Source organism: Ailuropoda melanoleuca, chromosome 13 (genome assembly GCF_002007445.2).
Source record: "Ailuropoda melanoleuca isolate Jingjing chromosome 13, ASM200744v2, whole genome shotgun sequence".
In the NCBI taxonomy this organism is placed as follows: domain Eukaryota; kingdom Metazoa; phylum Chordata; class Mammalia; order Carnivora; family Ursidae; genus Ailuropoda; species Ailuropoda melanoleuca.
The window spans coordinates 73,513,646-73,538,668 of NC_048230.1; the positions used below are offsets into that span (position 1 = coordinate 73,513,646).

General features: G+C 47.3%; 1 protein-coding gene across 1 annotated transcript; it reads right to left on the bottom strand.

The window, feature by feature from the left end:
• Positions 1–409: 409 nt before the first annotated feature.
• LOC117795748 (zinc finger protein 706-like) lies at positions 410–1,318 on the bottom strand. The gene is made up of 2 exons (XM_034641600.1): positions 1,256–1,318; positions 410–655 (listed from the first exon to the last, which is right to left on the bottom strand). Exons 1-2 carry the CDS (start codon positions 1,316–1,318, stop codon positions 410–412), a joined length of 309 nt encoding a protein of 102 aa, XP_034497491.1.
• Between the last annotated feature and the right edge of the window lie 23,705 nt (positions 1,319–25,023).

Sequence of the window (25,023 nt, forward strand, 5' to 3'; positions counted from 1 at the left end):
AAAAAAAAAAAAAGAAAAAGAAACAGAACCATAGAGACAAAGGAAAGCAAAAGGAGCAAGGCCAGTGATGCTTGGGATTGTTGCTGACATCTCGTGGCCACGTGACTTCTTTATTTATTTATTGCTGCTGTGAAATCAAAGCACTACTTCATTAAATGAGGTCTTTTACACGGTCTGAACATCAGTATAATCACAGTTGTAAAAAAAAAAAAAGTATAACAAGGATGGACTGATTTTCAGTTTCCAAATCAGAGTCAACTGGACATTGACTTTGCATGAAGCCCAGAAGGGGACCGAATAAGAATGAGCGTTTCTGTAGCCCCTTTTATTTTTGCTGATCAATAGTTCACTAGAAAAGCCACTGCAGGTTTGTTACCTAAGGTCTGAGACAGTGGAAGAGTCAAAGATGTCACGAATTCACCTGGTTCTCTCCGTCTGAACTGTCAGCCAGTCCGGGAGGAAGCCGAGTCTTGGGATGTTTGCTTTCAAAGGGATGCGGGGAGGTCTCGGGGCCTGGCGTTCGTGTCCTACAAACAGTGCAGGCAGAGACGAAGGCAGCCTTGGCAACAGGCTTTTGGTTATGTCCTTCTTTCTTCTTTGGTCTAGCTTGCTTTTTGGCATGTTTCTGCTGAGACTGAAGCTTCTTTTTTTTTTTTTTAAGATTTAAAAAAAAAATTTTTTTTTTTGACAGAAGGAGAGCCAGCGAGAGAGGGAACACAAGCAGGGGGAGTGGGAGAGGAAGAAGCAGGCTCATAGTGGAGGAGCCTGATGTGGAACTCGATCCCATAACGCCGGGATCACACCCTGAGCTGAAGGCAGACGCTTAACCGCTGTGCCACCCAGGCGCCCCCACTCCTCTTGATATTCTTCCTTTGCTGCTGCTTTGCAGTTAAAACGCAAACTCCTAAACACGCTGGATAAGACCTTGCAGGACCCGCACCTGTCTGCTGACTTCCTCCCCCAACACCCTGCCCCACCCATTTGCTTTATCCCAGCTGCACTGGCTCCTTCCACGCTTCCAAAAGAGCCAAGCAGCTCTCATTGGAGGCCATGGGTTGTTCCCTCTGCCAGGAACGCTCTTCCAAATCATCCTTCGCATCTCACATTAAAAGTCACCATCTCACAGAAGTCTTGCTTGAACCCCCACTTCCTTGACCTGGAAGATAAAGTTGCCATTATCCCGGCTCCCATAGAATCCTGGGGTTTTCTTTGCGACAGTCATCACACATAGTAATCACTGGTGTGATTACTTCACCTGCAACTCTCCCACTTGGACTGAGAGCTCCATGAGGGCAGGGGCCTCCTGGAGCTTGTTCATCCCTGCATCCCAATGCCATGTGCAGTTCCCGGCATAGAGTCCCACTCAAAGAATACGTCCTGAATGGATAAACACCTTGTATTTGGCTGTTCCCTCCATATGTGGAAGGCCTTTTTCATTCCCATCCAATGCTCACATTGAGGCCAGTCAGTTCCTACTTCTTTCTGATTAGATTAGAAATTCCTTCACAGCAGGGTCTGTGTTCCCTGCGCCTGCCTCGTTAGGGTACAGCGGCCCACCAGAAGCCAGCGACTTTGCTTCGTAGCCAGGTCCTACATCATTGCCTTCCTGATGGTTCTTGACTCAAGAACTAGATAGAATTTCCAATCTTCTGTCCAATTCATCATGACTATCACTGGTAAAAATAAATGATACAAAATAAAACTGACAATGGTTAAAAGGCACCTGCCAAAGATGTTATTAAAAATAAACAAACTCAGAAGACTCAGATCTTGAGGATAACACGGAAAACTGGAAAAATGAAAAACTCAGATCGGGTTTGTTGAAAAGAAAACCACAAGCCTAGGGAGGAGTCACCTGCCCCCAGGACAGCAAACCCAGACTTAATTGCAGTTTCAACCTCCCCAGGAGTAGAATTTTAAACCGATCAATCTGGAATTTTCTGGTCCAGTAATCCATCTAATCAGACCCCCTACCTGTTCGCCTGAGGGCCCAGGAACCTTGTGGGGAAACAATCCTTTCTTTTCTTTTGCTAATGACATCTTGTCCCACCCTCCTTTCTTATAAAACCCTTCCATTTTGCATAACTACTCAGCGTAGACCGGATGCTCCGGGATTCTTGAGTCGCTCAATAAAGCGGTTAGATCTTAAAGGCCACTCGGTTGAGTTTTGTTTTTTAACAGGTTGAAATTATCAAATTGAAATAGACTGCCCATGTACAATTTGTTCTTTACTAAACATTTATAAAGGACTGCCATTGAGAAATTTTAGACTTGCAAAATTTTACCAAAGAAAATTTGAACTTGCTGGCGGTAATGCCGTTTAGCCAAAGACACCAGCGACACAGGAGGGAGAGCACGTGCCCTGGGGGAAACAAGGGGCATCTCAGCAAAAGGGTTGGAAAGAAAGTTAACACCATTTGAGCTTTGGTTGGGTGATTTGGGAAATGTCTATGAAAGCAGTGTTTGCTCTAGTTTGGATGCTTGCCGAAAACAAGGGAAATTCTGACTGGGTATCTCAATAAATCTAACTTTTTTTAAAAACTATTTTATTTATTTGACAGAGAGCGCGTGCATGCACGCACAAGCAGGGGGCATGGGAGAGGGAAAAGCAGGCTCCTCACTGAGCAGGGAGACCAATGGAGAGCTCGAGCCCAGGACCCTGGGATCCCAAACCGAAGGCAGATGCTCAACCGACTGAGACACCCAGGCGCTCCCCCAATAAATCTGACTTGTAAGGAAGGCAAACTCTAACGAGGGTAAAACTAACAGGTAAGGAAGTAGCAGTCACTCATTCTAGCCGAGAGAGAGGGATGTTTGGTATTTTGTGTGATAGCGACCACGTTTTTGTTGGTGCTTAGACAAAGTTATAAAGTAGCCTTGCTCTGTCTCATTTTCTCATGCTATCAGAGTAGCCTTGTTTGAGGTTGATATTCTGTGATTTGTTTATGTCCAATAGGAGAGTAAGATGGCCAAGCCAGAGTGTCAGGCCAGCTTCTGAATGTCAGGAGTTTTTTGGTTTTTTTTTTTTTTTTCTTCAGTAAAATGATGTTGACATAAGATACTTCACAATAGGATAAGTGAAAGTAAAGATTGATATACAAATTATTAAATAAGTAAAATGTTTATTAAGAAGTTTACATGTATGGGGCGCCTGGGTGGCACAGCAGTTAAGTGTCTGCCTTCGGCTCAGGGCGTGATCCCAGCGTTATGGGATCGAGCCCCACATCAGGGCTCCTCTGCTGTGAGCCTGCTTCTTCCTCTCCCACTCCCCCTGCTTGTGTTCCCTTTCTCGCTGGCTGTCTCTATCTCTGGCAAATAAATAAATAAAATCTTTTTTTTTTAAAGAAGTTTACATGTAAAAGTCGTTCAGAGAAGATAATTTCCATGAAATAAAAATGGGAATGGATACTGTTTGACTATATTGGATAAAAAAAATCTTATCAAAGAATTAAATTGGTGGGACACCAGGATGGCTCAGCCAGTAGAGCAGGCAACTCTTGATCTCAGGGATCTCAGAGTCATGAGTTCCACCCACAGGTTGGTGTAGAGGTTACTTCAAAACAAAACAAAACAAAACAAAACAACAACAACCTTAAAAAAGGATTAATTTGGCTTAATGGCATTGGCTCTGGAATAATTCTTTCACAACAGTTCATCACAGTTGATATAATTCTAATTAAAATTACTGGATTCCAGTTTCGGTAGGGTTGTAAATTTGCTAGTCTTCGGCGAGCAATCTGGCCATATCCATGAAAATTAAAATTGCATTTGGCTTTTGACTTTGGAAACTCCACAGAGAAAACTGCGCATGTACACAGAGATATATACAAGGGTGTTACTATAGCACTGTTTGTAGTAACAAAAGATTGGATCAAAAATTAGTGTCCTCCAGTAGGAGAATGGTTAAATGCATTATGGCACACCCTATGCTAGGAAAATTAGGCGGCCTCGAAAAGGTCAACAGGTCTTGCTGCGACTGGGACCTGCCTACCCTCGTGCCCCCTAGCGCCCCAACGGGAAGCCAACAGAGTGGAGTCATCAGAGGCCCCAGGAAGCAGGTCCCAGGCCCCAGTGCCCACCCAACCCCCCCGACTGTCCTAAGAGTCTAGGTAGGGCCTCGCTGTGACTCTCGTCGCGGTCTGCTACCACAGCCGGGGNGCGGGGGGGGGGGGGGGGGGGGCGGAGCGGGAGACGGACCCCCAGCCGACCCCCGCGGCCCGCGTCGTCACGGCAACTAAGGGGACAGACGGCTGGGAAAACGAGGCCCCATCACCCCTGGAATTCAGGGTAACCGGCGAGTCTCTGCGACCCGGCGGCGAGGGCTGCGTGGAGCTTTCCAGACTCTTCTGAGCCCCACAGCGCCGTGGCGGGGGTCGGGGAAGAACGCGCGCGCCCGCCCTTCCCGCGCGCTTCCGGCAGCCGGGGAGCGAGCTCCCAGCCCGCCGACCCCGCCCCGCCCGGCGCGTCTCCGGGCCCGCATCACCATGGCAACCGGGGGCGCCCCGCCGGCGTTCCCGAACCTGGGCGCGCGGCGCGACCCCGCCCCTTCCGGCGCGTCTCCGGGGCCCCCCATCACCATAGCAACCCGGGGTCTGGGCCGCGGGCGGGGCGTGGTGTGCCGCGGGGGAAGAGATGGAGGGGAGTGGTGGGCTGCGGGAATTGAAGAAGGGCGGAGGGAAGAGTGCAGGGAGTGCAGGGCAGTGGATTTGGGTTTTCTTTGGGTGTGAGGCGGCAGAGTGGTGGCCGCAGGGGGTGCGGGGTTGTGCTGCGAGGGGGCCGGGGCCGAGGCCGCAGGCAGGGCTCCCGGGAGGGCCGAGGTGGGCGGGGGTCTGGGCTCCAGGTGGGCCGGCAGCAGGGGGCAGCAGCGGCTCGTTGGGCGCAGACTTCTCCGGGCTCAGCGCCGAGCTCTGAGGGAGGCAGAGAGAGGGCCTTCCTCACCCTCGGATCCGACCCCCGGTGCCGCCCTGGGCGGGGATTCCGCGTGACGCTCCACGCCCAGGAGCGAACAGGCCTCTGCCGAGTGCCGGGTCCCCTCGCAGCCAGGCTGTAGCAGCTCGCCCTGAGCGTGGCGTCGGAGTTAGTGGCTGAGAGCACGGGCTCTGAGCTCAGCCGGCCAGGGCAAGTTACCTGAGTCCCTTGGTTTCATCTGACGGTGCAGATCATGACAGTGTTTATCTTAGGGCTGTTTTGAGTGTTCAGCGAGATATGGGACTTGTACAGTTTCTGGGCTCAGCTTCTGGCACATGGCAAGTGTTCAGTAAATGTTCATTTCTGTTCGCTATAAATGCTTGCTAACTTGGGCAAATGATTTAACCTTTCAGTACTTAACCTCACTGAAAATGGAGATAGTGATAGAACCCATCTAACACAATTGTAAGGATGATAAGAGTTAATATTTGTAAAGCCCCTAGACTGGTGCCCGGCACATAGTAAATGCTGTATAAATGCTCTCCATCATTACCGTGATTCTGTTTGTTGTCACTATTCTCACCGGTTTGCCCGTGGTGGCTTGGGAGTTGAAGAGGAACTGATTTTGTCCTGTTGCCGCGAAGACCTTTAGCCTCTGGCTACATTACACATATATTAGCCTGCATTTCTCCTTTTTCCTCCCAAGTGTTCCAGCCTGTGACACGGTTAGAAGAGGCAGTATGGTGTCCTGAAAAGACCACTGGGTGGTGACTGGACTTGGGTGTTGGTGTGCTGCTGGTGCTTTGCGTGACCTTGGGCAGACCACGTAGTTTCCTCAGCCACCTGGAAGCTCCTTCCACGAAGAGTGCCTGGTGTTATTTATTTATATGTGCTTAGCCTTTCCTGGTAATGTATTCAGTAAAAATTAGCCCCTTCTATGTCAGGGAGTCTCTAGAATAGTGAGGCGGAAAGTGGCACGTGACCTGAGAGTTACAGATCGAGATGGGGGGGAGTCAATGTCTCAGTTTGTACTTTGTATTTCTCATAGGGCCAAAGGCCAAGAAGTTTGGGGGTAAAATGAGGGTGGTTCCATCCATCCATCCAGCAAATGATGTGGGACCCCCCCCCCAATCTCTCAGATGGCAGGGCTGCAGCTAAATGCACTCCTGCCTGCCAGTCTGATGGGCTGCGGCTACAGATTCCTGGATTTGGACCCCCTCCCCCCTCCACCTCCTCCACCCGCTGAAGCAGGAACATCTCCTAATAGTAGTTTTGTTTTGTTTACAGAAACCCTCCTTTAGCTCACCAGAAGGTGTGGCTTCTATATGTCTTTCTTAAGTGATAACCCACTAGGTAAAATGATAAGTTGTGGTTTGTGGAGGTTACGGGGCATTGGCTTTGAAAGTCAAAGGGGATTTGAGCCCCTCCCCCATGTGACCTTGGATAAGTCTCTGAGCCTCAGTTTCCTCATCTTTGGAGCCCAGGGCTGTTGTGAGGATTATATGAGCTATTGCACTTAAAGGGTCCAGCAGGGGCGCCTGGGGGGCCCAGTCGGTTAACCGTCCAACTCTTCGTTTCATCTCAAGTCACGATTTCAGGGTCCTGAGATCAAGCCCTGCCCCTCAGGCTCTGAGCTCAGCGTGGCGACTGCTTGAGATTCTCTCTCTCCCTCTCTTCCTCTCTCTCTCAAATAAATAAAACCTTAAAAATAATAATAATAATAAAAAGGGTCCAGCCGTCCCCGGTGCCGGACTCTGTCAGCATCAGCACTGTGATTTCTCTTGTTAGCTGCTAAAGGCAGGGTCGCCGTTCATCGGCTTCTCCCTCTCCTTGTCGCCTAGCACATAGTAGGGCCCCCACAGATGTGTTTTGAACGAATGAGTGAATCCACCCAGGAAACTAGTAACAGTCCGTTTCCCATCACCCTTACTAACAGCAGCTAGCGTTTATTGAACACTTGTTCCAGAAACTGTATTACATCCCATTACCTCGTGTAATACTCAAGTTCAATGACCTTGTCTAGCCTTCTCATTTGACTCCTGAAGCGTTGGTGTCATTGATTCACAGTCCAGAAGCTGGTGGTGACATCTGCTGTAGATTTCTGTCTCATTTCCATAATGAGGCCGACAGCAGCCACATTGCCGTCACAACATCACCCCTGCTAATATAGGATGCCCGTGTCGTGCTGACGTCAGGGCCTGTGTTCTCATTTCCCCGAGGATGAGCTGGCTTCCCGGATGCAATTTCCTGATCTGTTAGTGGATTGCTTGACATTACACTCCCGAGACAGCAGGGCTCAATGAGAATTTACCACTGCAGCCCTGCCGCTTCCAAGGGCCTTAGTAATCGGGGTGGTAATGTCACATGGCATCGGGTTTTTCCTTCTACCTCTCTGGCCACTTTCAGAGCACTAGCTCTGGGGCCAAGGGAAGCGTAGACCAGGGAAGGTGTGTTTGCTTCTTCTGATCCCCTCACTGTATTTGACTTGGGGGTTAGAGAAGCTTTTAGGAATCGTCTAATCCAGGGCTTTTGACACTGTTCTGTGGAGGTTTTGGGTTCAAAAGCCCCCCCCCCACACCAAAAGCAGGAATTGCTTTTTGGGGAGAAGTACTTATTATCTGAACAGGCAGAGCTTGGGGCATCCCTCCTCTGGTTAAACCAAAGTGAGCTTTGTGACATCTTGGGATGTTCCTCTTTGGAGGAACAAGTTTCTTTTCATTCTTCAATAGAAACGTTGACAGCAAATCAGCACAGTCATCAGACAGAGGCTTTGAGCTGGGAATTTATGCAGTGATTTGGTCGTTCAGCACATTCCCGGACACTATACTGGGGAGCTGGGGACACAGCAATGGAGAAAGGAAGTTCCTGCCATCGAGTAGCTTGTATTCTGGTGGGAGGAGACAGATGATCAATGTATGCCATGTAGTCCCTGTCCGAGGAGGTGACACGGGAACAGACGTGAAGGAAGTACAGATTGATAGCTGGTGGCAGAGCGGTCCAGGCAGAGGGGATGGCTGTGCGGTCTCTGAGCTGGAGAGGAGGAGAGATGGAACTGAGGGGGGTTCTTGACTACCAGGACTCAGGGACCTAGGAAAGGGTTTCAGTTTTGCTTCTGAGGGAGATGGAAAGACATCGGGCCAGTGAGAGCAGAGCAGGAACGTGCCCTCCTGGATGGGGCTGTTCTGGCTACTGGGTGGCGAGCAGAATCTTGGGAGCAAGGGGGTAGCTGGGAGCAGAGGCCAGTAAAGAGGCTCTCAAAAGCGTCCAGACTGTGGTGACAATAGTGTTTACTGGGGTGGCAGAGTATAAAAAGGGAGAGACACTTGGATTTGGGATGCATTTTGAAGGCACAGCTTAAAAGTTCTTCCAATGAGTTCCATGTTGGGCGTGAGAGAGCAGAGTCCAGCCCAACGCCAGGGCTCGGGCCTGGGCCCCTGGGTGAATGGTATCATCTCCTGTGAGTGACCGGGGCGGGGGGGGGGGGCAACAAGGCATGTGCCACACTTTGCCAACTCAGCTGCCTCTCATGATGGACAAGGAACCGCCTGTTGGAAGCGCTGAGACCGGAAGAGGGTTTCAGCTGAGGCTTTCCCATAATGGTGATTTTGCCCAAGGTCACACAAGCCGGATCTAGAGGCTAGATCAACAGACCCCAGTGCCAAGGCCTCCTGGTGCTGCGTGGTGTCAACAGAATTTCATTTCTGCTGGCCCCACTCTGGGTTCAGGCAGCTGTGACCAGAGGGAGGCACGAGGCGGGCTTGGATGCCCAGATGGTCCAGGGCTGTGAGAGGGGCCCCTCTTGTGCGGATTGGGAAGAGAGGGCCAGCCTCTTTCCTCCCCCCCCCACCCCGGGAATAAGCTGAAGGAGAAGGAGACCAAGCGGGGCCCTTGGGAAGAGCATGTTCAGACTGTCCTGGCCACCGAACAGGGACCGCCGACGGAGCTGGGGATGTTACCTGGAGGAGACTTGGTGCGATTGGAGCATTTCCGCTGGCTTCCAGGACCTCTGTGAGAGGGCCTGCTTCCCGCCACCGTGTGTTCGCTGGTTCCGATTATATAGCATTTGTGGTTTTCATTTAATGAAACTTTTATCCTTCCGCTCTCGATGGGTTTGACTACTTCCCCTTGGAGAGGGAGACCTGTGGCCTGCAGATGACATCAGCATTCCTTGTCACCACAGTTTCGCCAGCATCTAACTGATGTGCGTTCCCCAGACTGAAAATTTTGGAGCAAACTGAAAGATTTGTGTAACATCTTGTAACCTGTTTTTTTTTTCCACTTTAAAGTAGATTATGAACCTTTCTCTGTGCTATTACATATCCATTTAAAATAGGGTTTTAATCGTTGTGATTAATTTAGCCTTGGGGTAGGGGTCTGAAGTTTTAACCTGGGTCTTTTGGGTTTTGAACTGCAGGGAGAGAAGATTGTTCCATAATGGGCATGAAAGAAGTAAGGGGCCCCCACATGAGCTGGAGAGGAGCCGGCAGAGGAGAGCCCGGATGTAGCCCAGGAAGGTTACCCCTGCTGTGGAGGCCACATGCTGTCGCTGAGGCCCAGAGGTCTGTCCTCTGGAAACGCAACTGTTCCATCAGTTAGGAACCTGTACGGGTAACAACATACCACCTAAAGTGCCTTAGGGAAAGAAGGGGGTGGCGGTTTTGTTGTTGTTGTGTTGGTGGTGTTGTTACAAGAGATCCGCATTGGGTAGTTGCTGGTCTTGGTTCAGCTGCTGAATGTGGCTCTCAGAAACTCAGGCTGGTATATTCTCTCTCTCCTCTCTTCCTTGGTGGGTTGGCTTTTGTTGTCATGGCCACAAATCATCTGCCCTAGCTCCTGGCATTAAATCTTCACTAGAGGCGGGAAGAAATGGGAGAGGCGCCCCGCCAGCTGGGTCGGTTTCCTTTTATCAGGAAAGCAAGAGCACGTTCTCAGATCCCCATCCGCAGCCCCACGCCAGCAGCCTTCCGCTGGCCCGGACCATGTCACGGAGCTGCCCGTGGCCGAAAGAGCAGTGGGACTGTTTGTGTTCAGCTTCGCAAGCTTTCTTGTAAAGGCAGACAAGGGGGAGATGGTTCGGGCTGCACTGTCTAATGGAACCATCACACGAGCCATGGATGGAATTGAAAATGTTGCAGTAGCCACATTTAAAGCCAGGTGTTAACACACACACACACACACACACACACACACACACAAACCCCAGCTGAAATCAATGCCCAAAATGTGTTTCATTTAATGCGATATACCCCCAAATCATTTCAGCATGTAATCGGTATAAAAAATTATTAGTGAGATATTTTGGCAGGTTTTGGGGGTGTTTGTGTGAAGTCTTTGAAACTATGTAAATTGGACACATACCATGCGTCCCAGTTAGGACCAGCCATGCGTCAGGTGCCCAGTAGCCACATGTGACTGGTGGCTCCCTACTGGACAGGCACAGACAGCATGCGGAGGGGGCAATCCAGCAACATCTGGGCCATAACTGGTGTTTTCTGTAATTATTTTCCTTTTAATTCTCCCAGTGGAATTTGGAAAATGCCACTTTGTCTCCGCCAGCTAAAGCAAAAGAAAGGGGGATATGGGTTTGTGTTAGGACTGAAGTAATACAGGGAAGGGCAGTGGAATTCAGACTTTGAGAACCGTCGCTGGTGGCATTGTTGAGGGACGGGAGGAAGGGATCAACAACAGGGAGGCTGGTTACTGGAGTGGTAAAAAGGAACATTCTTGTCAACATCAAAATAGAGCTGGTGACAGGCGAATGTTTTGTAGACTATGAGGAAAACAAAAGTACCAATAAAAGGTACTATAATGCCAGATATGGTTAATGGCATCTTTTATTCTATTAAGTTTTTTAAGTAAAAAATTAAGAGAGAGCACACGTGCGCATGTGCACAAGCAGGTGGGGGGGCAGAGGGAGAGGGAAAGACAGACTCTTAAGCAGGCCTCACGCCCAGCAGAGAGCCCGACAGGGCCAATCTCAGGCCCCTGAGATCATGATCTGAGCCAAAATCAAGAGTCAGACACTTAACCGACTGAGCCACCCAGGCGCCTCTATTAATTTTTTATACTTATGCATGTATGTATATACTTATTTGCATATATGTGTATTTGGGAAAGTTGAAGTAAAGATTTTTGTGACACTTTATAACCTGTTTTTTCATTTTAAAAATGTATTACAAATCTTTTTCTGTGTCACTAAGTATTCTTTTAAAATAGAATTTTAATAATTATAAATGCATAGTATTCCAACATACAGGTGTATTATAATTTAATTTAACCAGTCTCGTCTTCAACATTGAGGGTGTAGGCAAGGTTTGCCTGTTGTGCACAATGTTGCTGTAAATATCTGGACATAAATCTCCATGCACATTTCTGATTTTCTGGCCAAGGGGTTGTGAATATTTTAAGGCGATTCACTCATATTCTTATCCTGAGACTTTGTACTAATTGGGGCTACTGACAGCACTGAAGGACAGTGCTCATTTGATGAGGAAGAACTTTCTAACAGTGTTGCCAAAGAAAGCATGGAGGGCAGTGAGTTCTCTGGCATGAAGACTGTTGGAACGTAGGCTAAAGTCATAGTCTCACCTCCTTTTTCCTACTACTGAGCCTCAACTATGACAGCTTCTAAAAGGAGCAAGTCCCTTTCTCTTGCCCCCTTGTTGAGGCAAGACAAAGTTTGCTGGAGGAAATACTGTAGAAAGAAATGCTGTACTGGGGCCAGGGCTGGGGTAAATGACTTTTAGGAGTCCTTCCAACCTGAATGATCTATGTATGATGCTTATATTTTTCTGACCAGGTGTCCATGCGAAGTTTCTGGGCTGATCTGTATGTTGCTCCTCTTGCCCTCAGGAGGCAGGGATCTGGTGATCTCCTCAAAGGCTTTCCCAAAGTATGAATCTTTTTGAGATAGAAGAGATTCTCCCAGAAGATGGAACGTGTGTCCTAAAATCAGCATTGTGTTGTTTGACTCAAGATATCCTGATCTTCTGCCTAGTAGTTCTATCAGTTGCTGGGCGGGTGGGGGTGGGGGGTGTTGAGTCCAACTGTAACCAGTGGATTTGTCTATTTCTCCTTTTGGCTCTCTCAGTTTTTGCTTCTTGTATTTTGATGCCCTATTGTTTGGTGCATACATATTTGAAATTCTTATGTCTTCGTGGATTGATTCTTTTTTCAGTATGTAATGTAATTTTCTCTAGTAATTTTCTTTGCTCTGAAGTCTACCTTATCAGATACTAATATAGCTACTCCTGACTTTTTTATTTTTAATGTTTGCATGGTGAATCTTTTTATAGCTTACCTATGGGTCAAATTACCTGTGTGTTGAATTTGAAGTGAGATTCTTATGAGCAGCATATATCTTGGTCATTTTTTAAAAATCCACTCTGTTACTTTCTGTCCTTTGATTGCTCTGTTTAGACTGTTTACATGCAAGGTCATTATTGATATGTTAGAGCTTAGGCTTGCCATTTTATTATTCATTGTCTATTTGTTTCCTCGGGTTCTCATTCCTGTTTCTCCTTTCTTGCCTTCTTATGGATTCCTGAACATTTTTAAGGATTTCATCTTGACTTACTTATAATGTTTTTGAGTATATCTCTTTGTATGATTTCCTTCATGGTTACCGTCAGTGTTACATTATACATATGTGACTTTACCACTTCGAGTCAAGTGTGGAAACCTTACTTCCATTTGGGTCCCTTTAACTTCCCGGCTTTTAAATATATTTTACAGGTGTATCAGATGGTGTTTTACTTTGGTTTCAGTCGTCAGATGTGCTTTGTAAAACTCATGAGGAGAAGAGTCTATTGTATGTGCCCATATTTCTGTTTTTTCCATTGTTCCTTCTTCCTTCCTGATGCACCAGGATACTTTCTTTTATCGTTTCCTTTCTACTTAAGGAATTTCCTTTAGCCAGTTTTTAAGGTACATCTGCTGGTCAAAGCCTTTTAGCTTTCCTTTGTCTGAGAATGGCTTTATTTCCCCTTAGTCATGAAGGATAATTTGGCTAGACATAGAATTCACAGTTGACAGCTTTTCTGTTAGCACTTGAAAAATGTGGTGCACCTTCTAGCTGGCCTCCATGGCTTTGTGAGAATCTGTCATTCCAGTTGATGTTGTCCCATAGGTTATGCATCATTCCTCCCTGGCTGCTTCCAAAATGTTGTATTTGCCTTTAGTTTCTAGAGGTTTAATTATCATGTGTCTTAGTGTGGATTTCTTTAGATTCACTCTCTTTGTGATTCACTCAGCTTCTTGAGTCTGTAGGTTTGTGTCTATAAAAGTTGGAAAGTTTTCGGCCATTATTTTTTGGAAGACTCTTTTAACCCCTCTCCTTCTGGGACTCTGATAATGAAGGTTGGCTTTTTTTGTTACTGTCCCACCAGCCCCTGAGCTCTGTTCATTTTTTTTTTCAGTCTGTTTTCTCTCTGTTGATCACACTGGTTGAATTCTGCCGGTCTGCCTACAAGTTCACTGATTCTATTCTTCGTCTCCTCTCCAACATGGAGACCATCCAGTGAGATTTTTATTTTCATTACCACACTTTTCAGTTCTGCCATTTGCATTGGTTCTTTTTTATAATTTCTATTTCTTGCCAAGATTTTCTATCTTTTCATTTGTTTGAAGAGAATTCGTAATTGCTTGTTGAAGCATTTTTATGACAACTGCTTTAAATTCCTTGTCTGATAATTTGGACATCTTGGCATCAATTGATTGATTGTCCTTTCTCATTCAAGTTGTGATTTTCTTGGTCCTCAGTAGAAAGGGTAACTTTAAAAAATTTTTATTGTATTTATTTATTATTGAGAGAGAGAGAGTACATGTGAGTATGCATTGGGACGTACAGGGGAGCACAGGTGGGGGTGGGGGGAGAGGGAGAGAGAGGATCTCAAGCAGGCTCCATGCCCAGCACAGAGCCCAACGTGGGGCTTAATCTCACAACCCTGAGATCATGACCTGAGCTGATATCAAGAGTCGAACGCTTGACTGACTGAGTCACCCAGGTGCCCCAATGGGTTATTTGTTATTGTTTCCTGGACATGTTGTCTATTATGTTAGGGTAGTGGGGGTCCTATTTTTTAATTTAATTTTAGCAGGCATTCACTATGCTTAGGTTTAGCATGTAGGTCCTGGCCGACTTTGGTGGGCTGTGGTTTCAATGACAGTTTGATTTTCAGAGCCTTTGTGATGTTATTTTCATTTGTTTGGTTCATCTGGTGCTGCTGGGGCTCCCATAGTTCCCTGTTGGTGCTCCCTATGGGGGAAAGAGTTTCCCCAGACTGGGGCCCATGGGTGTCTCTTAGTTGGGGAAGGGGAATCTCCGGTCCATGCGGACAAAGAGGGTTCTTTGGCCAGGTGCTTGCTTTGGCAGAATCCCTCTTGCTGGTGTCACCTGGCTCTCCATCTCTGGATGGTGGAATGGAGTTTCAGGCCTGTGGGGACAAATAAGCTTCCTGGGTCAGGCTGCTTATGACGTCCAGTCGCTCCTGCCACTCCCACCCACCACTGCAGTATCTCTTGGTGCAGATGGAAGTCTTGGGTGCAATGGAGAAATAGAGCACTTCCTCTAGCTGCACATTTTCCCAACAGGTCTCCCATTCCATTCCATTTGCCAGTACCGCCGGCTCACCTGGTGTTGTAGGGGAAACACTTGTTAGATCTGGGGGAGAAATGAACCTAAAGTGAGCCCAACCTGGGCTGCCTTCTGTTGTCAGGCAAGTTTGGGCCTAGGTCACCTTCCTTTTGGTGGGAGGACGTGAAACAAGAACTCATCAGTGACTTTTGTGAGAGCGCCCTGGCCTCCTCCTTCCCCTTCTCTTCTTCCCTTGCTCCTTGTGCAGTAATTGCTTGTTGCGTGACCCTCATGGTTGACTGGATGCTGTGCCTGGCACTCTCCCTGTCTCCAAAGCACTCTGGAATTACAGCCTCGTATAACGACTTGGGGAGCCACGTCCCACTCACTTTCGCAGAACACGTGGCTGGTGGTTGTCACGTTCAGTCACATGCCTGCTTTTGATGGGTAGGCAGGTGCACTTAGCAGGTACCAAGACAGCAGAGGGGGGAAGAAGGAATGGAAAGCTCATCCTCATTGTTCCATAGGTACACGAAAGTTCTGAGCTGCTCTCTGTGTAGAGTTTCCTTTTTCTCTCTAGTGTGAATATTTCCTAAGAGTCAGGAGGTCTTATGGAAACAAAGAGCAGTATGTCAGACAACATCTTGACAAATTCTTACCCTCCTTTTGGGCATGTTTTTAATCTCAGAAGGTCTAGCTCTCCATTATCAACACAGAGCTTCCTACCTTTAAAATATTTCCTTGTCAAGGTAAGCTTTAAGTTCTGATTTTGTTAAAGAAAGGGCCGTGTCACAACAGGTGTCCTCTGCCCAGTGTGGCCTTCCTTACATCTGTGTGTGTGAATCCCACCTTCCTTCAGTCCCGGCTGGCTGTGTCCTGGTCCTGGGGAGCCTTCCTTCACTGCTCTGCCCAGAGTTCTAACTCTGCTCAGAAGTCCTTACTGTAATATCAGAACCATGCAGTTATGTCCTGTTTTACTATTTCTCCTGCCAAGGCATTTAACTTCTGCTTAATGTTTCATTTAATACCATTTAGAGTAAAATCCAAAATCCTTTCATGCTCTGCAAGGGTCCCATGATCCTGCTACCCTCCAATCTCCTCACTCCTGCCTCTTCCCGCTGCCTCAGTCACACTGTCCTTCCTGACCCTTGAGATGTCAAATGCATACGCTGTTGAATCCCCAGTGCCTAGAACCATGCCTGGTGCAAGAGACATTCAATGAATAGCTATTGAATTAATTAACAAGTGGATTTAAAAAAAGTTTACACTCTTGCCACCCAAAATGTAGCCTGTGTTTATTTGAGAACTTTAGGGACTATAAAAATGTAGGAAACCCTCACATAATTCCACATTGGAGAGGCCAAACATAATTCAAACTCTTTAAAAAAATACATTTCTTCCCAATCCTTTTACTATTGATGGTATTTTGGTTGCTTTGTTTTCTATGGTTATAGTCACAATATATTTTGGGGTAGGACCTCATCTTTTTACGTGTGTTCGCCTTGCTTTTTCTAACTGTTATGTCATACTTATTTATTTTTTACTGCTTCTTATTCCAAAACGGATTTGAGGCCCTAGGAGATCTATAAATACAGTATTTGCTAGTATTGCTTGCAGCGGGCAAGCTGTGCCTTAATCCCCCTAGGTGTTTATGGAGTGAATGAGTGTGTCTGGGGCAGCTTGCGTTCCAGCTGAGAGCAGAGGCGTGATTGTGTCTGACTCCAGGAAGCAGCCAGTACCTCCCAGTTGTGCCGTGGATAGAGCCTTTGACGTTGAGTTCTGTCCCTGGCCATTTGTTGTCCCCTTGTGTTTGCGTCTCTTTTCTGGAGAGGTACATGTCTGAAGGCCTGGTCATAAGGAGTGGCCTCCCTCTGGACCAGGTGAGACTCATTCCAACCCACAGACATGTATTACCCAAAGTGCTCTTTGCATGCAAAGAATGCAAAGTCCCAGCCCAACAACTAAAATGTACGGGCACGTCCTTCCCTCCCAACCCCTGGAGGCATACACTCCAGACGGGGCCCAAACTGCCACCACCCTCCCCCCTACCAGGCTCCAGGACCCTCTGGTTGGGAGTTTGTGGAAAGGGTGACATGCATGGGTCTCTCAGAAGCCAAGGCTCTAAATCGGGGCCTCCGAGTTACTGGGACAGGTGATTTCACTGCGCTCCCTCTGGCCTCAGGATCCTTATACAAGTTGCTCTACACACAGACACCTACCTGCCCCCAGCCGACACCCACATCAGATCTCAGCTCTGAAGTTTCTTCCTCCAGGAAGCCTTCCCTGCACACTGGGGTCCATCACATGACCAATGACATGGTCTTATAGCAAAGCGCCGTCTATCCTTCCTTTCCTGCACTCATCATAGTTAATAGTTACGCATTGTTTTTGTAGGTCTTGCCCCCCCACTAGAGTGTAAGCTCAGTGAGGGTAGGGACCATGTCCACTTTTATTCACTGTGCCTAGGACATGATGGCGTTCAATAAATGTTTTTGAATGAATGAATGAATGAATGAGGGACATTTGGGTTGAGGCAGGAAAGAGTACTGGTTAAGAGGGTGAGCGTTGGAGCCAGATATTTGGACTCAAACCCAGCTGTGTGGCCTTGGATAGTGCCATACCCTCTCTGTGCCACCATTTCCCTGTCTGTAAAACGGAACTAATAATACCACCTGTCTCATGGGATTGTTGTGAAGCTCAGATGAGGGACTCTGTGTAAAGGCTTCAAGCAAAGCCACATTCATAGTAAGTCCTCAAGATATATTAGCTATCATCACAACTACTGTCCTACTCTGTTGGCCAGTGGAAGTATTGCTATAATGAATATCCTTTTACATATATCTTTTTTTTTTTAAAGATTTTATTTATTTATTCGACAGAGATAGAGACAGCCAGCGAGAGAGGGAACACAAGCAGGGGGAGTGGGAGAGGAAGAAGCAGGCTTACAGCAGAGGAGCCTGATGTGGGGCTCGATCCCATAATGCTGGGATCATGCCCTGAGCCGAAGGCAGATGCTTAACCACTGTGCCACCCAGGCGCCCCCCTTTTACATATATCTTGATGCACTTTTTTATGAGTATTGTAATAGGTGAGATTTCTAGAAGTTGAAGTGTTGCATCAGAAGGTTAATTTCTTTTTATTTTTGTGTACAGACTAAGAAAGAGATCTAATTTTGCACTTTTCCAAGTGCAGAGTCATGGGAGACCAACGCACCTATAAGTTTCAGGGTCAGCAGAAATCAGACATTCAGAGAGGACCAGCATTTACTTAACTCATTTACCTTGATGGACAGTTTTCACTGCTCCCTTTGGTCTCCCTTGTCCCTCTGAGGCTCACGGTGGAATGCAGAGATTAGGCTTAGGGGAATATTCTATATCTCTGTGCTTGAGCTGTCATTCCTGGTACTGTGGGAAGTCATGTCAGTAACACAACGGCTCCCAACCCTGCCCTACACGACGATTAACCATTCTGTAACCGCCAATCTAGGCTCATTGTCTAGACGTCTTACGTCTGGGTTTTTGTCATCAGATCAGCTGTGTCGTAGACCTAGGACTCTTCAGTATAACACAAGGGCTTTCCCTGCGGTGGAGAAGCTGTCCAGCCCAGAGCCTCCCCGGCAGCAGGCCACACCATGGCCTCTCACACTAGCCAGTTATCCCAACACCATTTCTCCTACAGGGGTCTGTTTCTGGACTCTCCATCCAGTTCTGTAGCTGTTCCTTCATTCCACTGCCATTGTTCATGTTTCTCAAAAAATTCTTGGCTATAGTTTCATCCAAGAAAACTTGAGAGTCAGGGTGTCTAAATTGTGCCCCAACCCCTGCAAAGTATTTGTCTATACACATGTGCACACATGCCGGCTAGTGCACACCCATGTACACATTCTCGCACACGTGTGCTTCCACTGGAAATTCCACTGGGATTATATTGAACCTGTGGAAAAACTTGGAGGGGTTCAATTTCAATACCAAGTCTTCCCCTTCTAGAATATGGAATATTGCTCCTTTTATTCAAGTCTTTTCTGTTGTTTAGTAACATTTTGTAGTTCCTCTGTATAGGTCTCACACATTTTGTAGTCCTTTGTTGCCATTGTCAATAGGGCTTTATCTTGTATTTTTTCAGTTGGTGCCCCTTGGTGAGAGGTGAACTGAGAATGTTTGAGACAGATGGCTAAGCTGATTTTTTTTTAAGATTTTTATTTATTTATTTATTTGTCAGAGAGGGAGAGAGCACAAGCAGGGGGAGTGGCAGGCAGAGGGAGAAGCAGACTTCTGGCTGAGCACGGAGCCCCACATGGGACTCAATCCCAGCACCCTGGGATCATGACCTGAGCCAAAGGCAGACGCTTAACTGACTGAGCCACCCAGGCATCCCTAAGCTGATTTTAGTTGCCATGTTACAGGCACGGGGCTAAATCAGATGCTGTGAACAGCATCCAGGCAGGGATTCGAACAGCCTGCAGTGGTTTGCGGGGCGTGGAGTACACAGCTTGTCAGTAATGTCGTTACTGGTTTGGATGCCATATAGCATTGGATATTCAAGGGTTCACCTTTTACCTCATAAACAGTATTCCTGAGCAATCCAGATTGGCTTGCAGAATCATTTAAAGTAACCAAGGGAAGGTGATATTGAAGTATCTTTCTAGGGGATCAACTCTTACCTGTTTCTGAAGGTTTCATTTTCTTGGAGTGCCTTCCTTACCTCGAGTCTTATCAGGTTTGCACTGGTGGTAAGTTTTGCCTAGGGATTGGCAGTTACTCAAAGGATCCTTTGACCTTCAGTTTTCAGCCTCTAAAATTTAGATAGGGGGGCGCCTGGGTGGCACGNGATCCTTTGACCTTCAGTTTTCAGCCTCTAAAATTTAGATAGGATCCTGTACACTTCTTTCCCTCCCTCCCTCCCTTCCTTCCTTCTTGCCTGCCTGCCTTCCTGCCTCCCTTCCTCCCTTCCTTCTTTCCTCCCTCCCTTTTCCTTCCTGCCTCCCTCCCTCCCTTCCTTCTTTCCTCCCTCCCTCCCTTCCTGCCTCCCTCCCTCCCTTCCTTCTTTCCTCCCTTCCTTCCTTCTTTCCTTCCTTCCTTCCTTCTCTACCAGTTGATACAACACTTTTATTGAGATGTAATCAACATACCATACAATTGCCCAGTTACAGTGTACAATTCAATCAATGGTTTTTTTTAGAATATTCAGAGTTGAATGACCATCACCGCAATCAATTTTAGAACATTTTTATCACACTGAAAAGAAATCCTGTACCTACTAGCCGTCATCCCCATTTCCCGTAACCCTCCTCAGCCCCGGCAGCCACTAGTCCACTGTCTTTGCACATTTGCCTGTTCTAGACATTCTGTACAAAAGCAATCGTACAATATGTGGTCTTTGGTGGGTAACTTCTTTCACTTAGCGTGACGATTTCAGGGTTCATCTGTGCTGTCGCATCTTTCAGTATTTCATTCCTTCTTATTGCCAAATAATATCCCATTGTGGGGATTTACCACATTTTATTGACCCATTCATGAGTTCATGGACATCTAGCTTATTTCTATTTTTTGGCTTATGGACAACCCTTCTGTGAATGTTCACGTACAAGTTGTTTTTTTTTTAAGATTTTATTTATTTATTCGACAGAGATAGAGACAGCCAGCGAGAGAGGGAACACAAGCAGGGGGAGTGGGAGAGGAAGAAGCAGGCTCCTAGCAGAAGAGCCTGATGTGGGGCTCGATCCCATAACACCGGGATCACGCCCTGAGCCGAAGGCAGACGCTTAACCGCTGTGCCACCCAGGCGCAAGTTTTTATCTGGATTATACGTTTCCATTTCTCTTGGGTCTATACCTAGGCGTGGGATTTCTGAATCGTATATATGATAACTCTGTTTATCCTTTTAAGGAACTGCCAAACTATTTTCCAAAGCAAATGTACCATTTACATTCCCACCAGTGTTGTATGAGGGTTCCTTGCCAGCACTTGTTATCATCTCTCTTCTTTATTATAGCCATCCTATCACGGTGAGTGGGAAGCTGTATCTCATCATGGCTTTGGCTTGCATTTCCCTGACATCTAAAACTATACTGCTACCTGGGTGTGATATTTAAATGTCATCTTGCCTTTCCTTGGAGCTACCCTGGCTAGATTTGTGGTGGGGTTTCATGCTTGCTTTTTCCCTGAAGATTCCAGAAACCCACACAACTAGACAATGTGCCATAGGACCATTGTTTTCCTGACACAAAGGGTGGGACTTGAATAGAACCTCAAGAGGAAAGAAGCATCTAGAATGAATGTGGCTCATGACCCAAAAGAAAAGTGGTTATTTAGATATCTCAGTCAGCCATATATCCTTGTTTCAGATGTTATAACACTCAAAACTAAATCAAGACATGAACTTTTTTCTAGAAGCCCTCACTTATTACTAACTCGTAGTGCCTCACATGAAGAAAAAAATTTTAAGGATTTTATTTATTTTATTCGAGAGAGAGAGAGAGCAGGGGGAGGGGCAAAGGGAGAGGGAGAGATCTCACAACCCTGAGATCATGACCTGGGCTGAAACCAAGAGTCGGACGCTCAACCGACAGCCACCCAGAAGCCCCTCATATGAAGGAAAATGTAATGTGTCTTATCTGACATAAAAATGCTGTTTTTGGTCTGGAAAGTGTTCCCAGTGGACGAGTAAGGAGGAAGCACCCAAAGTGAACTTAGGATAAAGATTCCTGAGCCCAGGGGACAGGACCTGTAAGACTCGCATGTCTGAAAGCATCACCTACAAGGGGAAAGGAAAAAACAAATACTAGTTGATGAGAGAGAGAAACGGGAGAAGTTAGGGCCCTCTGTAGTCTGAGTTGAGGGAGAACCAGAGAACACATTCGCCGGAGCGATGCCTTGCTTGCTGTGTGACAGGCCTAAGGCTAAGTGTGTCCCATGGATTATTACACTCACTCCTCGTAGCCCCCCTTCCCCCTTTTACAGGCGAGGAAAATGAGGCCAAGCGAGATTGCATAACCTGTCCAAAGTCATTCGAAACTAAGCCTTTCTGGATCTTAACTGCTCAGAACTCGGGGTGTTTTCGTGAGGTAATGGATGACAGACTATTCCAGTTTGGGTATAAATGGAATTTGGGTGGAACTAAGACGAAAATAGAGGTTTCATAGTAAACTGCCGAGAAAAAGACCCACATTAGCAAGGCTAGACTCAGGTAGCTCTATCAAAGAGTTAAGACTGAAGATTCTCTCTTAAAAAACCAAAAATAAACAAAGGAGGTCTTACAAAGACTTGGATGGTCTTTGTGATTGGATAGGAAATTCAGTTACCGACTTGCACATTTAGGTATGAACATGTGTGTGAACAGCCCTCTTGCCTCGCCCTCTGTAACGCTCCTATCTGCAGCTGAGAAAGACTGGGCGATCTTAACGTTTTCCTGGGAGGAGTGAGGAGTAAAAAGAAAAAAGGCTTTTTTGGCCAACGTTAATGCTCGAAGAAGGAAGTCAACCTCTCGGATGCTGGGGAATTGACAATGAAGGGCTTTGCTGGGCCTTGCGGTGTCATTCTAGATCAAGATATTATCCTGTAAGGCGTGGCAGCAACAAAAACTATGACTTGTAGCACAAAAAAACCCATCAAAGCCCCCACCCCCCACACCCCCCACGCCCTTTACTCAGAGAAGCACGGCTTCGGACTTAGGGACCTTGGCAGTTTCCAGAGCAGAGCCAGTTTGGAGGAACCATCGCTTGTGCTAACAGCTCCTCCCTAAGACACACCTTTATGACGGAGACCCCTGGAGCCAGGGACTGGCTGGGAGAACGAGCAGATTCCTGGACGGCGCAGCTTGGGGATAATAAAGATCAAAAGTCTCTGCGGCATTACTCTGCTTGTCACATGTTAATTGGGGCTGCTTTGGACTCTGGCCAGGGCTGGAAGATTCACCCTGTGTTTCTTTTTACAGGCTTTGTGACGATCAGCGTTTGTTTTTTTCTGTGGGGATTGTCTCGGGAAAATCCCCAGGAACAGTCCCGAGTCAGAGGCCCTCAGAAAGAACAGGCAGTTAGACGTCACGTGGCCATCACCAAGCTTGTTGCTGAAGCTCCCGGACACAGGGAGCTTGGCTTCAGGCACGCTACGGAGCTGGTAAGACGTAGTCACAAGACAGAGGTAGCTGTAAGAGCACACCTTACCTGCCCTACACCTTTTTTTTTTCTTTTTTCTAAGAAGCTCTAGGCTCTCTTTGAACCTTTATTTCATGTTGTATCTTCATCTGGAATGGTGACCGAGACTGGAGGTTGGTGGAGGGGGACAGAGAGCCCATGAAGATTTAGAACGTACTTCCCACCCCACCTCCACCGGAGGGAAGGTGTCTCAGGGGTCCCCACGACCATCCCCAGGTTTGGTAATCGGCCAGAAGGACTCACAGGACTCAACATATAGTTGTATTCATGGCTAAGATTTTTTTAATTTATTTTTAAATATTTTATTTATTTATTCGTCGGAGAGAGAGAAAGCACGAGCAGGGGGAGCAGCAGTCAGGGAGAGGGAGAAGCAGGCTCTCCACTGAGTAGGGAGCCCGATACGGGACTCGATCCCAAGACCCTGGGATCATGACCTGAGCTGAAGGCAGATGCTTCACCGACTGAGCCACCCAGGCGTCCCTCGTGGCTAAGATTTATTACAGAGAAAGGATACAAAGCCGAATTAATGAAGGGGAAAGGTACCTGGGCGAAGTCCAGAGGAAACCCGGAGGCGGCTTCCAAGAGTCCTCTCCCAGAAGCTTCACACAGGACGGGCTTCGTCCCTCCAGCAGGCGACTGCGACAACCCATGTCAAATGCTGGCTGCCAGGGAAACTCACCGGAGACTTAGTGCCTAAGGTTTGTACTGGAGGCCGGTCACGTGGACCCCGTCTGCCTACTCCATGCCAAATTCCAGCCTTGTACAAGAAAGAGGTGTGGAGCACGGACCACGTTGTTGGCACAGAGTCGAGGCACAGCGAGCCCCCCTGGTCATCTCGGGGAGGTTTCCTGCCGGTGCTTGGGAACTGTTTGCCAGTCAAGCTCCCAGACGCCAGCCAAGGGCCAACCTCGAAAGCAGGCCTTTCTGAGGACAAGCCATCTTGGACCTGCTGTATCAACACTTCCTGCACAGAGAGGAAATCACGTTTCATTCTTTATTGTCGAGAACCTGGTGTTGCTCTCAGTAGGGTGACCGCTTGTCATCCTCCGGGCCAAACTCACATCTCTAATAGGCGTCTCTCCGCTAATGTCCTCGGATGCCTCCCACCCAGTGTGTCCCACACTAAGATCATCCCCCACTTACATTCTGTTAGTGGCCCGCTCCTTGTCTTTCCCTCCACCAGAGTTACCCGTAACTTCCACCTCTGTTCTCGCCTCCACAACAAGGAGCCACGTCCTCCTGTTTGGATCGCTTATGCGTCTGGAAACTTCTCCTTATCCCTCCTGCCATTCCTTTGTCCAGCTTTTGTTGTCTTGCTCTAGGGCAGTCCATTTTTTCTCCTAGATCTTTCCCTGTAACCACTCTCTCTTATTCCCAGCCACCATCCATAGCGGGCTGCTGCCAGAGGTCTCCTCGGTTTTTCTTTATCTTAAAACCATTTTTGCCCACTTTTTGTTTGAAGCAGTCTGACTCATTAAACGATTTCTTTTATTTGGAAAAGTAACACAGGCACCTGGTAAAAATTCAGATAGTACCGAAGCGTATGCAGTATTTGAACAGTAAGCTCTCTCACTTGGTATTCCCAGGGTCCTTCCCTGCGGGTTGACAGTTTCTCGCGTACCCTTCCAGAATGTTCTCTGCCATACAAGCATGTCTGTGTACATCCTTGAAACATGCAGGCTTTGTATACCTCCCACATGAGTGGGAGTACACTATACACGCGGGTCTGTGCTTTGCTCTTTTTGCTTCATAGGTGACCTTAGAAACGTTTCCTTACGTGCTGATCTTTCACATTTTTGTCAAGGTTCCAGAATGTTCTAGTGTGTGAGTGTGATTTATTTGACCAGCTCTCTCTGGATGGGTATTTGTGTTAATTCTAGGGTCTTGCTGTTCTAAAGAGTCATCCTTGAAGACACAGATCTTATCTCCTACCCTTCCCTGGAGCAGGCCTGTCACGTGACTTCCGCCGTTTACAGCTGGGAACCAGAGATGCAGACAGATCTGCTGGGGGTTCCGTGGAGAAGGATGATAATGGAACTGGTAAGTGAATAAAACGTTTTATACTAAGACAACAATTCTATCATGGGGTAAAATGTAGAATCCTTATGAATTTTGCAGATGGTGGTGGAAGACTTCAAGAGAAATTTGTGGAGGCTTCTTCAAGCTACGCTCGCGGGGAAGGTTTCTGGCCTTCTCTCCCTGGTACACTGCTCTTCCCCAGAGAAGCAGCACAGCCCAGTGCTGAAAAACCAGGCAGTGTGGAGCCAGGCCTTCTGGCTCTGCCTCATTTCTAGCTGTGTGATCTTGGGCAAGTTACTTAACCTCTCTGAGCTTCACTGAACTGATTTGTAAAAGGCAAGTACAGAAAGTACCTGGTAAAATTGTTGTG

Excerpts from the sequence above, each read along its gene's own strand:
- LOC117795748 (XM_034641600.1), bottom strand. The coding sequence starts at position 1,318 with ATGAACAAGCTCCAGGAGGCCCCTGCCCTCATGGAGCTCTCAGTCCAA. Across the intron at positions 656-1,255 it reads TCCAAGTGGGAGAGTTGCAG|AAAAAAAAAAAGAAGCTTCA; the intron begins GTGAAGTAATCA and ends TTAAATCTTAAA.